Here is a 16,178-nt window from a genome sequence, read left to right as displayed (position 1 = left end):
TATGGGAGAACGACTGAAAGACGATTTAAAAAAATATATATTCTACTTTTAAAAGCTCCGCATTTTCTTTGTGACTTATGCGTACCTCCGTCTCGTGCGATTATTAGTTGAAAATCATAAAGTTACGGACACACATGCCACTAAGTAGCAATTGGTCAATAACAGCATGCTTTCGTCCTACTTATGAGCTTTAAGTTGATAGTATTGAGACTGGACAACACCCTCAAATAAAGACGGAATCTTAACGACGTAAGTGAGAAGCCATGCACACAAATATGCGACGCGCGGCCTAGGTGTATTGGACAGACCTACGGTTGAATTTGTCATAGCAAATCTATAAAATAAAGTGGGAATCTTAACGACGTAAGTGAAGAAGTCGTGTAAAAAAATATTCGGCGCGCAGCCCGTCGTAATGGACAGACATTGGGTTGAATTTGCCTTAGCAGGCCATGAATATTGATTTTTCCATGGCGTTTATTTTAATTATTTCTGATCAACGTATTACTGAAATCTCAGATGTTTATAGACGAATACTTCGGGAAGTTACTAATTCATCATCTAGAAAAATAAAATCTAGTGCTTACAGCTAATTTTGTAGTTAAAAAACGTTTTATAAAAAATATTTTAATGGTAAGGTCCTGTTTTAATTGAGCCTAAGCATGCTTTTCGAGGCGCGGGTGAAAGAGAGTGTCTTATAGGACATGTCTGAACAGGTTTGCTCATGAGCATGTTAGTATCGATTATTATTGTAGTGAACTGATACTGTTTTTGATTACTTGCATTTTCTTGCAAAGCTTTCATTTTGGCCGAGAGCCTGCGTTTAACTAGCACGCGTGTTCAATTATTTGTTCCGCTTATTCAGGAGTATACTTGAAATAATTATGCCCAACACAAGCAAAGTTGTACAGTTGAAGAGCATGCTCGCAAGCATGCTTATTTACAAGCGTGTGTATCCGTACATTTATCGCTGGTAGCTTTTTCAAATGATTATTGAATGATCGTAATCAGACTAGTCAGGTAATAGATTGAATAATAAAAAATATAATTAATAGTTGTACGGTTATTAATTGATTTTTTTATCATACGTTTCCGATTATCGATTAAATCTTCTTAATATAAAACTGTTAAGACTGTGTAAAAACTGGGTTTTGATTCTCCAATCCAGGCCACTCGCAATCGCCGGCGAATGTACATACATTGGTCGAATTCTTATTCTCGAGTCTTGTAGAAGGTACACATTTGCATACGCCAAACGTCAAAATTCATTCCACTCGGGTCGAACCATTCGAGTGGAATGACTTCTTCGAGAATCGAAGCCCTGTTTTGTGAACACCTCAGTAGGAGAACCTGTGCTGTGGTGTTCGCATGTTCGCATTGACTCTACGATTTGAAGTAAGAATAATCATACTAGTACGATTATGGAAATCGTGATGGCAAGGTCTTTCCAGACTGTCAATACGATAAATTCTAAAAATACAAAAATAGATTGAGTAAACTCACCTCCTATTGTCAGTGAAGTCATCATCGTCATATCCGTTCTTGCTGGGCAGGCCCGCGCCACCATGTAGAGATAGAGAGAGCGCGCGCGCGGGCCCGAACACTGCGGAGTTGCGGTTTAGCGCGTCATCCAGTCGCGCCGGGTCCAGGTGGTAGTTGGGGTTCTCGTACGACAGCAGCCCGTTTTCTGCAAAGGGAACAATTAACACATGTAATCATCCGGTCTGGATCAAAACAAAGGGTACACATTTTTTACACCAAACCAAACATAATAAAAAAAAACAAAAAAAAATAATAAAAAAAAACAAAAAAATAAAAAAAATAAAAAATGAGATAAAAAGAAATTTGGCATTCTCAGACTATAAAAATATTACCATTCGTTATTTCGGCTACTGGCATTATACCTAGCTCTCTCATTAAAAAAATAGGCGTATTAGATCTATCAAAAAATTTATATATAAAGATGCAAAAGTCGGTCATTTTGAATACATGTAGGATAATGAAAGATTTTTAAATATTTATGTTGAGGGATCAGTAGGATTTATAGGCCCTGTTAGGAGTTCTACCGAGCCGAACCCTCTGATATGAAAATATTTGGAGTCGGTGAATTATTTTCCCATTTGATCTCTGGTGAGTTGACGTGTTGTTCTTGTATTGTTTTGTATTTATTTTGCTTATATAATGCACTTGCATAATGTTGATTGACTAGAGCAGGGGTCTCCAAACTACGGCCCGCGGGCCGTATCCGGCCCGCCAGTGTCATCCATCCGGCCCGCGACATCTTATGACCATTTTCATCAATCAGGCCCGCGACAACTAATGGCTAAGACCTTACTCAGAAGGGGCGAATTCACCGCGAATTTTTTCGTGCGAATATATATGCTCATTGGCGAGGTACTGGGCACCAATACATTGCGTCCACAAGTATCGCGCGAAAAATACGGGCGCAAATCGTGTGTATTTCGACAGACTTAAGTCCAGTTTACGCGGGAACTGCAGAGCGAGTACACGTATCAAGGGAAATGGAGCGGCAAAATTGTGACAAGGAATGGTTCCAAATGCTCGCGCGTTTCACGCTCCTTCTGGATGCAATATACGCGCGAAACGATACGTGGCAAAATCGGTCTTATTGTTTTAATTGTGATTGTGATAAGGTGGATAAAAAACTCAGAATCATAGTATCTTGGTTTTATTTACATGCTAGGCAAAGCTTAGTGATAAGTATAATACGCAGAATACGCTTGTTCACTCCTTGCTTATCTACGGAATTTTAGGTTGGGGAGGTTCTTACAAAAACAACTCAGTAAAAGTTTCACAAAGAACCATAATTAAAGTAATCCTTAAAAAAATCTACCTTCTCAACAGAATCACTATTTTTAAATTATGTCCAGTACCAAATTTCGATGACATATTTAAGCAAGCTTCTATTATTAAAATGTGTAAAGAAAAAATTAATAAAGAATATGAATAATTTTACACACTAATGAGAAATGGAAATCAATTTATTACACCAAATTTTAAAACAACACAAATGCACAACCGTTATATTTACCAAGCTATAAAAAACTATAATAACCTTCCTTCTGAATTGCGCTGTATTTTCAACCAATCAGAACAAATAAATAAAATTAAACAATTTTTAAAAAAAAACTTACATTAAAAAATAAATATTATATACAAAATATTTTATAAAATGTAACCTAAGTAAGAATCGTGGCTCCCCCCCCCCCCCCCGTGGACGAAAATATGGGTGTCTAGAAATTAAAACAGTTTTGGCCCTCCGAACTCACTGGAGTAGTCAATGTGGCCCTCCAGCTGAAAAGTTTGGAGACCCCTGGACTAGATGATCATTTGTGGAAAAGTGTGTGGAAGGGTTTAGTTTTTCCTATGGGGAAGATTTAACCCGGACATAAAATCGGAAATGAAAAAATTATAAAGTAATTAATATTTATTACTAAAAATATTAATGATAAATATTATATTATGCAATACCATTTAAATGCCTTACTTTTTTTCCTCTGCTGCTCATCTCATTACGAAATTCCTTCAATTCAAGATGAGCAGTTTTACAATTATATTCAATCAAAAAAGTAAATCACATAACACATACACAGATAGATCACATAGAATATAGTTAGTAGGTATAGTTTTGTACTAATTCGCAGCAATACACATACATACAACACTTGACATAAAATACGTAAAGCACCTCAGAACAGGTTCTCCTAGTGAGGTGTTGGCGAAATATTATAATATGTAAAAACAAACTGTTTACAATACGAATCTTATGGCACGTTTACACTTGCGAGCCGAACCACGAATCTTGGTTCAGCTAGCAAGTATTTTTTATGACACTCAAAAGTCTAAATAAAAATATTTTTTTACTATCCCTGGATTTAACAATAAATTGAAAAAGAAATAAGTTACATTTTTATTTTTTGGAATAACTTTATTGAGTAATACCTCAAATTGAAATATGTATTTATTGAAGACAATATTAGCGATTTCTAACAGACTTTTAATGTGCGACATCTATTGACTTTTCTGCAAGTTTTGGATGAATGTTTATTTCTTGGAATAACTTTATTGAGTAATACTTCAAATTGTAATATTTATTTATTGAAGACAATATTAGCGATTTTTAAACGAAAATCAGAAAAGGATAGGGTCACATCTAGTACTCGTGTCTCCTGGGTTCGTGTCCTAGATGTGACCGTATCCTTTTCTGATTTTCTGTTTCAGATTTTCGTTTAGAAATCGCTAATATTGTCTTCAATAAATAAGTTACAATTAGCGAATATTTCTTAAAACAGCTTCATAATCACAAAACTATAAATGTTAACTAAGATTACAACTCTGGAGAGGAATTTTATAGTACCGTAAGGGAAAGGTTAACTGATTGACATAGTCTCTAATTTTCTACATTTCTCTGTAAATATAATAAACGTAGAGTTCATAGTTTAGGTATTCCTCCGTTGAAATTTGGCATTTGTCGAGCTGAAACTCGATAAATAGACTCGTTGTCGATGACAATGCATTTTATCAACTTTTGGTAGCACTCGTTCACAGAAATTGAATGACATTATAGTTAATAAATGCGAATTATTTATAATACAGCAGTTAAAATACGAAATAAATGTCGGTTCTATCCACGTAGAACTTGGCTTAGGTGTTAGCGTTGTTTACTCCAGTTCCTGGGGAGGAAGGTTCAATCCTCATTCAAACCAAATTTTTGTATTTAAAAAAATATATTTTAAATAAAAATAGATGTATTATAGTAAAAAATATGGGTTGATTTTTCACTACGACGATGGTAAACGCCGCGTAAAATTTATACCGCCACTATAATTAGCGGTGAAAAAATGGAAATAATATCATTATTAGTTTTTTAATGATAAACTAATGTTTATTAAACAAGGTTTTTTGCATAGCACAAAGTAAAAATAAGTCCCGAGTAAAAATAAATGCCGCCGACGGGAATTGGGAGATATTTTCAATTTGTATAAATATTTCAGGCGACTAATTATTGCTTATAATAATTTGTTATCCTTTGTGCTATGCACAAAACCTGGTCTTATAAACATTAGTTTATCATTAAAAAAATAATAATATTTGACAAGTCAAAATATTTCACCAACAAATGTAGATTTATAATATGTCTCGACGCCATCTAGTGGGAAATTTAGCACTAACAAAGCCTTTCATACAAAAATAAAGTTAGTTGTTTACAGGTGGAAAAAATATAACGAGCAGTAATTGTTGATTGAAGTATTGAATTATTTGGCGTGTTGGAAATAAGCCGACGTGGCTCGGTGGTCCAGGACATCTGACCGGACATCAGAAGGTTTATTTTTACTCGGGAGATATTTTCAATTTGTATTAATATTTCAGGGGACTAATTATTGCTTATAATAATTTAGAAATAATATTATTTATACCTCTTCTTTGCCGAATGATATGTTTCAACATATTAAAACAAACTGACAACTCACTATCACGTATGGAAGACACCATGAGCGACGTCGTGTTAATCTATCAGAACTACTGTGGCTATTAGATATAATGTTATGTTTGTTCATTGCAGAATCCGCGATCATCACACCACCATACACCCACCGCTATACCAATTAGTTAGGCATATTCCCACACTGTTCAAGGTGCAGTATTTAGACAAATGATTAATCTAGGCTTACCTAGGCAACATCCGCAACATTGACTCTCGTTTGACCAGTGGCGGAGCTATCAATCGGTCAATCAGGTCTCCAACTCGTCTTGGAAGGAGTTTTATAAATAATAGGTTCCTTTAGATCAGTGTTTCCCACGGTGGGGCATAACGCCTCAGAGGTGGGGCACCAAACTTCAGAGATGAGACACGTAGGCATTCCACATATAAAGGGGAATACTCATCGGTCATACAAAAAAATTTTAGCACCATCAGCGATTTACTTTTAAAAAACGAAATCGATTGGATATAACCATATAACTAATAGAGGAGACCTAAGACTGAAATTAAATAAGTTAGATCCGGACATAAAATTTCTATGTAGCAAGCGTTAACTGAATTTAATAATGAATTAGGGGTCAATATATGAGTGTGTTTATACTAAATTTCAATTGTAACTTGTGTTTTATTATTGTTTTCATTTTTATTTTATTCTACTTAATTACATTTTCAATTTGTGTTTTGTAATAATTTCAGTTATAATATATGTATTAGAATAGGTTTTATTTAATTTCATTAGGGGTTCATATGTGTACAAACATATTACAATATGATTTGAAAATTTACCTGCTGTTTAATTAAAAAAGATGCCGGTGGGGCATCTGACTTTTGAAAAGACTACGGTGGGGCATGGCATAAAGAAGGCTGGGAAACACTGCTTTAGATTAATCAGGGATTTATTATTACTCCGCTTAAGGCGAATATAAACGCCAAACATATTTGGGTTTCTACCCCTTCCAACAGAATATAAAATGTGCACATTTTTTGTTACTTTTCTGCACGAGACAAGTAATTGCAGTAGCCGCGTACTATGTACCTGCTATACGTAGGAAGCGCCCGACCAGGCCTCCCCGTTCGCCAAGGCTTCCGTATACCTACTAATACCTTTTTAACTGGTGGACGATTACTATCAATCTTATTTTGACAACAGCGGCAGAGCTATAGCTGCCGGATGGACTCAAACTGTGGGGATATTAGTGATTAATATAATAATTAATATTTTTTATTTTTTAATAACTGTATATTTTTTATTGATTTTTATTATTTGTATGCATTATTAAAACATATAAAATATTTGTTAATAATACGTTACATTGAAATGTCACTTACATATATTATTTAAAAAAAAATTAAATTCACTTTTATCAAATTTATGTTGCTAATATATTTTTTAAATTCAATTTACAAATAATTTTTTAAGAACAATCAAATTACCAAACAAATATCCAGTATTAGAAATTATCAAGGAACAATTCTTAAGTTCTTTTTTCTAAAAATAGTGCATGAGTATATAATTCTACATGCATGTTAATTGTAGCAACTACTAAATATATAATCTAATATCAACTTGTGATAGTACTCCCTCTCTAATCACGATCATTTCTCAACTAGGGAGGTATTATTACCACTAATTAGAACATATTAGCTTTACATGCATTTAAAAAAAATGTACTTATACCTGCTTTTATTATAATGTTAAAAAATTGGAAAAACAAAAAATACTTATATTGTGAATTTATATAGCATATTCATAAACCTAAAATTTCTCAAATGATATAACATTCTCAATATCAATAGAGTTGAAATCAGGAACAATTGTTGATGACACATCATCTGTAATTATGCCATTTTGTAACTCCATTGATGATGATTGCGTTATAGGCGTAATTTCTACAACATCACACGGATCTGGTATTTTTTCTGAATATGTTAATTTACGCTTTGTTGGAGGTTGAGAGAGTGTTTTTTTTTTAGTTTGTCATTGATTGCATCGACTATAAAAGGAGGATTCCTAATTGGCATATTCCTGTTCTTTCTTGGATCAATAATTTCAGGAAGTAAGCAATGTAAATAAAATCGGACCAATTTGGGTTCCATTTTTATTTTCCAGAAATCGTCGTCTTTATAAATATATTCAGTTTTTAAAGGATATTTCCGTCCACTCCATACAACAAATAAACAGACATTTTTTTCCGTAATGCGAAGTTGCCCTTGAACCTGAAAATACCAATCATGATTTGTATTTATGCTCATACTTCCATCTTTGTTTGTCCTACAAAAAGTAACTTTCTTCTCTTGAATAGCTCTTTCTAAGCCAAGTTTGAAGGACGTTAAAGGACATTTTACTTCTACTAGCATATCGCCGCTAAGACCGTCCGGAGAAGCTCCTAGAAATGGAAATTCCTTGTCAATAAATAGCCCACACGGTTGAATTTCAATATCGTGTTCAACGCTAGCCTGATGTAAAGCTTCTTTCTCATATTTTCTTCCGTGACTTATTGAAGATACATGAGAGATATTGACTTTGTACAGCAACGATTTTACAAGAGCTGCACAGCTTATATTGTCTCTTCTACGTACAACTTTTCCAAATGAAGATGCTGTGATCATTTTACGTAGCAACTCCATCCATTCACTGCAGTTACTCTGTAAAATTGTTTCCCGTTCTATTTTATTCCTATCTTTTTGTTTTTCTCTCAACTCATCCAAAAGTATTTCTTTCTCCGCCTCGAAAATAGATTCAGGAATATCTGGTTTTATGCAGAACTCTCCATACTCAGCATCTTTTCGATTCATGTGTCGCTGAATTCGATTTTTCTTACGAAAATATCGCAAAGTAAGACGACATTTTTTGTTTTATTCCCCATCTTCAATAAATTATGGACCTGTAAAAACGCATTATTAGTCAACATAAATGCAAACGGAAAGCATTTTTCCGTAAGAAGTAAGTCATTAATTTTGTGAAATAATGAATAAAACTATACATTCAAAAGTATTTTGAGATAAAAAAGTACAATATTTGGGCCATGAATAATAACAATATAATAACAAAACTCCCTCACCGTTTGAGAACTAATAATACTCGTAACCAGAGTGTATATTATTACTCTAAACTCGTAACCAAAATAATACCGACAAGAAAAAACTGTCGAAAAAACTGTCACCAACCGACTTCCGTTCCGTGCCACGTTCCGCGGACTTCTGTACAGATGCTAGAATGTTTGCGTCTTATATCACCACGAATAGAGGCGACAATTGCTTAACCAGTGGAGTCTGGCTAAATTTGACGTAAGCGCCAAAGTGAGTTTTATTTATTTGTTGAATATTTTTATATGAATGAAAAAAAGTTAGTCAATAATAATTATAAAAAATAATCTTAGCCATAAAACGGTATTTTTTTAAAGGTGTTTCTTATATGAGTTCTTAGTTACCTCAAGAAAAAACAAAATTATCAGTGGTTTACGTTTATATTTTTTGTAACGCAACCAATAATTTTATTCCAATTCCGATCAATAATAAAGAAAGAAAAAGCTTCAATTTATGCATAATATATTTTTTGGCATTCATAGTGTATACCGATTCGTAGCAAAGATTAATCTAAATAGTGATTTAGCATTTACCTTCGCCTTAATATAATGGTGTCTCGATAGCCGACCTAACTAGAAGCTTGCTAATTGGAATCTGGGTGTTTATTGTTGGAACCTTTATTAATGATGTTAATCTCCGACTTAACCGAATTACTAGCGATGTCTAACACCGACATATTACTGGCTAATTCTTCAAGTTCCCCAATTAGTATATTGGAAGTACTAGATCTCAAGGTCAAAAACATATCCAACAAGTAACTACGAACATAACAATTGGCAATAAAAGCTTCCTATACTAAACATACTACTAAACTCTACAACAAAATCCAATAAATATACTATATACAAAAATAAAATGACACCACCCAAGTGCGCTAAAAAACACTAGACAATATGTTTATAATTACTTCACGTTATTAAATTTCAATATGTAAATTAAATCCTCAGCACGGGAGATCCCAGTGAGGAAATATTTATCTTTGTTTGTTACAGAAACCACTCTGAAAATTGGGGCTCACACAATATAATTCCGCCACTGCTTCCGACAACACTGTACTGTATAAAAAACGATGTTTACTGACACGGCTGTATTTTAATATATTTGGTGAAAATCGAAAGCATGTAAGGTGTTAAAAATGTGCCGATGTTGAATAATCAAAGGTCGATGATGTAATTACAAACAAAATATCGATAATAATTAGCATTTAATCGTACCTATTAACAGCAGGAGGGAATCAATTTATTTTTCCACTTAAGGCCCCGTAGTAAGCGTTCAAAGATGGTTTGAAATGGAGATATGTCAATACGAATGTTAGAGGGAGGGCGCTTATATTAAAAAAACGATAATAATTATGCGAAAATAGAGCAAAATCTGTCGTCAAATGCTTTAGTTGCATTTAAAGATACACTGTGATTTTTTTTCATACCTCTAACATATTAAATAACAGAACTAAACGTGTTTTAATAATTTTCGGAGCTAACTTTGCGATTTTTTTTTTATCGAGGGAATTTAAAATAATAAACGTTTCGACATAACAAATATATAGATATTATCTTAAAAAATATCATTATATTTGGAACTTATAAATTTAAAGAGTTATCGAGAAACTTTTTATAAATTAGTGTAAATTGGTTGTGCGGGGGCTTAAAATATTCTAATACAGTGAACATATAAATTTTGCTGTCCCTTTTCCGCTAGTCACTTAAAATTGGGTATGCGGGGGCTTAAGCAGTGACTTAGTTGGGAGTTTACAACTCCAGGACAAACATATCAAACACGCATTACCCCTTCACAACAAATTCATTATTTTTATAGGAGTATGCTTAGGCTAGCAGTCCACAATGGTGTGTTAATTCCAACCCTGATGTATTGAAGTGAGGCATGAAATTGGCCGAGGAAGGATGAAATCAGACAGAATGCTGTAGAAATGAGATCCCTCGAGCGTAAGTGTGCTAAAACCATGTATGATTATGTTACGGAAATAATGCAAGGCTTCCAAACTATTTCGAGTCAATTTGTAACGTCATCAGTGTACACAAATAATGATTTATTCGAGTATATGATTAAAAACTTGAGTATATTATTAAAAAGATTATTTGAATCAAAAAATACAAGACAATCGTTATTTTATCCAGAGTTATCGAGGATCCTGACTCACTTAAGTACATACATTCACACGGCATAAGTACCGACAGTTAAAGAATAATGTTAACGCTAAATAAATTAGTTGCACAGAAATTACGCCAGATTAGTTAAAATTTTTAGAAAAATATATTGTATCGACGAGGTTCTGAAGTATTGCAGGCTAAGGCATATTAAAATATTCCTTTGATTATTCTTTTGCACAATGACAAGGTTCTGCCGTATATGACACGTGTATACTGTGTATTTTCTACCATTATTTCAATGCAAAGTGCTCTGAAGATTGAGCGTAACAGATCTCATCATCGAGGATCTGAAGTATTGAAGGCTAACCATTCGAGCGATGGGGTATTTACAAAATAAATGCCTCGAGCGATGGAGATTTCCGGGCATTCGGTTTTGGATTCCCCCGCGCTCATTCAAAAAATAAAACCTCGGAATATTAATCAGGAAACATATAAACTGCTTACTGTGGTTAAAAGCAAATGAATATACCTAGATTTCATTGTGTATCCCATATGTGTAGGTATTATAAAAAAATCTAATGTCGAAATAAATTGAAAATAATTGTCCACCTAAATTTAGGCGGCCATCGCTCAAACCCTAGATCGATGAGACCTGAATGCGGTTAGCCATCAATGAAAAATGCTTCTAAGAATCAGCATAATAATAATTTTTATTTATTATAAACGCCCTGTTGGACTTTTACATATATAATAATAAATAATAATAATAATAATACCTGGATGACTTTTATAGCGCCGTTTTTGTGCAAAAACACCTCAAGGGCGCTGTACAAACTTATAATACATTTCTACAATGTTATTACTTAACTATTTATGGAGAAAATATACAGTACAATACTTACCTGGTAGGTCACTTGAGATTAACACTTAATTAATATTATCTAATTGTTTATTGGCGAAATTTAGATACAGGGTTTAGGACTTAATTGAAAAATTGAATATAACTGGACTTTCTCTTAGGATTGGTATATTTAATTTAAGGGTACGACAACTTAAAAAGGTAAGTTTTTAGTTTAGACCGTATATGTGTACTTAACATGATATACTGCACGATACGGGAGTTTTTTAAAGTTGAGATAACTAAATTTAAATACAATTTTTTAACAAATTAACACATGGCTATGACATTGTAACTAACAAAGAACCTTTTGCTGTTTCCGTAGTTTGTGTGCCTTGGGAATCTGTAACTTTGAAAAAAAAAGGTTTTATTTCCGCTTTATTATTAAACGCGCATGTATTATCTGTTTCAATGAACAACTAAAAATAGGGATGTACAGCGATATCTGTTCTATAATATGCTTTTTATTTTAGGGTTGTCAGGTGCAGAAATCCAGAGTTATAACGAAATTTGTGAGAACCCAGCGGTTGCTTGAAAACAAGCTAATGAAACTTGACGGCTATTGTTTTATTTCATTGTAAACAAGATTATGAAGCCTGAGTGGTTAAATGTATGAAATATATAAGATGAAAAGAGAAAAGAGAAAGAAAAATCGTTTACGAAGTTTTAAAATTGCAGATGGCAAGCAAATAATATAAAATAACGACATAGGTTCTCAACAAACAATAATAGACCTCACCATCGGGGAACATGCCAAAAACTACCCGCCACCTATTGTGTTTCTTCCCACTTTCAACATGATCACCAACTATACATTTCTTTGAAATCATAAAAACAACAATTTAAGACAGAATGATTTTAAAACATCCCCCAAATTAAAGATTATTTTTATTATCTTTCAGTTGAAAAAAAATACAAGTAACTGACAACATGACATAAATTCACCAAATAAATGTTTGTTAACATCTAACAAAGAAGAGTGAAGGTAGTTATTCCCAACTGCCCTCTCACAGATAATATTAACGTCACCTTTATCTTACAGTTTTACCACAAGAATAAAATAGAGAAACACAAAAAATATATTCCCAGAAGAACATCATGTTCAGTGCACGGCGCAAACACATCACGTTCTTACACCTGTTAACCACTTGAATTTAATAATGCGGAGGATGGTGGAAGAAGTCCGACCTGCTTGCGGTAATTCGCCACAAGGTGACTCATTGCCTGTCTGCACCTCAGAGAGGAGAATTTCTGAAATGTCTTGGCTTTATTTATTTCTTTTACAAAACCAAGAGGGCAGACGTTGGAAAACAGATGGGATAATATAAATAATACCACATATGACTCTTTATAGATCAAGTCTTTGAATAAGAGGTAGATAAGAGAGAGCTACAGAAGCTCGTGTTTATAGTAGGAGTAAGTATACACAAAAGATAATGCTTAAAAAGCGATGTTTCAGGGAGTTAATCTGCTTTTTAAATTATTCAAAGTTTCGGTTACATTAATTTTTTTTTTTGGAAAATAATATATTGTACACAGACATATGAATATATAGACTAGAAATTAAAGATGAGGGGTAAAATCAACTGTTGAAGAACGAAGGGGGTAAAGCTGACTGTGATTCGTCAATAAATCAATCTGACAGTATATAGGCATCTCGCATTATAATATCACCATTTACTTCTTAAAAGTAAAATCCGCTTTTGAATGAATAGACATTTTTACATGGGAGCGCAAATTACTCGCCACGTTATGAACAAATTTGCGAAGTCCAAATTCGGCAAAATAAATTTCTTCTATTTTCAGAGTCGAATATTTCGTTTACGTATTTAGTTAAGACACTTTTATAAATGTTCATAATTTACTTCCCAGCAACCAACCAGCTTTGTGTTTCGCGTCCAGACGTATCTCAATGTGATAGTATATGTTTCTACAACTGATCCATATTATACGATGTGAATATGCTTAAAATAAAGTAAAATAATGCTTATATATGGAATGTAATACGACAATTGGGTTTATTCTCTTTTTCACATCTATTTTTACAAGTTTTCATACCACAAGCCACCATTTTGCCGTGTTATTTCGTAAAATGAACCGATGATGCCTCGACCATAGTTCGCACAAGAATGATGACGTCACGTTTTCTAAATTCACTTGAGGCCATACGCGAGCACAGCCGGCTCCAATGGAACCGGTATGGGGAGTGGGGAATAATACGCTTTTAATCACTTAGGGCAGGTTTACTAATATTCATATGTCTATGATATTGTACCATTTCACACCTAAATACAATAGTGGTGCTGAGCCGTGGTCACTCTTAGCATTGAGATGGCTATTGGGTCCTTTGTTTTGAATCTATTGCTTATGCTATCTAAGGGGTAAATTTTATTGATGAAATATTCTTTATTAATTTGATATAAGGCGTTTATTTTATACAATTCTATGATAGTTGGTTCTTTAAATTACAGAAATATCTCTAATGTTAATGAGTCGTATGGTTTCCTAAGGACAAATTTAATAATTATTCTTTAAATCTCTAATAAGGCTTAAAAATGTTGGGATTTATAACTAAGCTTACCAGAAATTTAAAAAATATAAAGTGTATTAAATTGTTTTATTTTGCCTATGTAAGAAGTCAACTTGAGTACAATTCTCCTGTCTGGAACCCACATTATAATGTACATGTACAAGCTGTTGAAAAAATACAAAATAAATTAAAATAATTTTAAATTTATTTTTGTGTCCCGGAAAGACAAGGGTCCTGGGTTCGAGTCCTAGATGTGACCGTATCCTTTTCTGATTTTTCTGTTTCAGATTTTCGTTTAGAAATCGCTAATATTGTCTTCAATAATTAACAAAATAAATTCTTACGTTTTATACATTTTAAAATGGGTATTCCAGCAATTATGTTGTACTACAACACTCTGTTAAATTATATGAATATGCTCAAATTGTCAGACAGAAGAATTTTCACTGACTTAGTATTTCTATATAAAATTCTAAATGATTTAGTTGATAGTCCGGTATTGCTAGAATTAATAAGCTTTCGGATTCCACAACGTAATATTAGAAGTCAGGATTTATTTCAGTGCCGAAATTCTGGGACTAACTACCATATGTATTCCTCTTTGCCAGAATACTAATGGAGGGAAATAATTATACAAAGTCAGTGGACATCTGTCTTTGTGACAATTATCTTTAAACAAATATCAAATGTTGTTAATGAAGCAATTTAGTGATATATATAATAAATAATGTATATTTTTTAATAAAAAGTCAAATTAAGATTATACAATACTCTAAAATAAAATGGAGTAAGAGAAGAAGAGAATGCCTGTGTGTTTGACGGTAGTCAAATGCCTAGAAAATGGATTTTTCCGAGTGGTATATTTTAATTCATTCTGATATTACTAAAATTTCCAAAATAAAATCTAATGCTTAAATGAAGATTAAGAAAGTTAGACCATTAAGAAATGAAACTCTGGAGCATTGGAATGTTAATTTACTGTAAAAAAAATAAATGAAGTCCCCATTCGAATAAGAAAAAGATTGTTGAAACTCGGGCAAAACCGAAACCGGGTAGTAAATAATAGTTTTTAATAAAATTAATTTTATTATTTTTTAATGGTAAGCTAATGTTTTTAAGACAAGGTTTTTTTTATGCATAGCACAAAGGATAACAAATTATTTTAAGCATTAATTACTCGCCTGATATATCCATGGATATTATACATACACATTACAGATACATAGGTATGGATATTTCAGGCGAGTAATTAATGCTTTTAATAATTTGTTATCTTTTATGCTATGCATAAAAAAACCATGTCTTATAAACATGTGTATCATTAAAAAATAACTATATTTGACAAGTCCAAATATTTCACCAACAAATGTATATATAATATATCTCGACGCCATCTAGTGGGAAATTCAGCACTAACAAAGCCTTTCCTACAAAAATAAATTTGGTTGTTTACAGGTGGAAAAAAATATTGTAAGCATTAATTGTTGATTGAAGTACATGTTCATATAGAATTATTTGGCGGTTTGGGAATATGCCGACGTAGCTCAGTGGCCCAGAGCACCTCGCCGGACATCAGAAGGTGCGGGTTCAATTCCCGTCAGCGGCATTTATTTTTACTCGGGAGATATTTTCATTGCTTGTAATAAAATAAATTTTATACGTCTTCGGGGATACAAAGAGATATCGATTTGTTAAGATTTTGATTACTTCAATTCATAGTCGTGTAAGAGCTCACCCATAGATGGCACTAGATTAGTGTATTAGGTTACCCATGTATGGCGTTAGCTGTCGAGAATAATAGTATAATAAATAAAGTGAGAACCGCTGTCTAATTAAGATATCAAAGCTATTAATCTCTCGGAATAAAAGTCAAAGAAGTGTTTTGTTAAAGCCGGAGTTTAATTGATTGAGGGAGTTTGTGAGAAACACCCGGAGATACAACAGAAACTAAAGGAGATATAGATAAAGAAGGTTGCTGAATCCGACTGTCACCGAGCTATGACCAAACTGCACGAACTATCTAAGCGGCGGAGCCAATGAAAGTTATGCTTTTGC

At 33.1% G+C, this 16,178-nt stretch overlaps 1 protein-coding gene across 3 annotated transcripts in view; it reads right to left on the bottom strand.

The window, feature by feature from the left end:
- Positions 1–16,178, bottom strand: part of LOC149413555 (protein Fe65 homolog) — a 209,056-nt gene that overhangs the window by 95,317 nt on the left and 97,561 nt on the right. For all 3 annotated transcript variants that reach the window (XM_089644772.1, XM_089644771.1, XM_089644773.1), the window contains exon 3: positions 1,501–1,684. In XM_089644772.1, the coding sequence (XP_089500898.1) occupies positions 1,501–1,684 (184 nt within the window). The remainder of the gene's footprint in view (positions 1–1,500; positions 1,685–16,178) is intronic.

Source organism: Hesperophylax consimilis, chromosome 21 (assembly GCF_061612785.1).
Source record: "Hesperophylax consimilis isolate HC1 chromosome 21, BYU_Hcon_1.0, whole genome shotgun sequence".
Lineage (NCBI taxonomy): Eukaryota > Metazoa > Arthropoda > Insecta > Trichoptera > Limnephilidae > Hesperophylax > Hesperophylax consimilis.
Note: the sequence above shows the minus strand (reverse complement) of the source record. Positions and strands in the feature narration are given on the sequence as shown.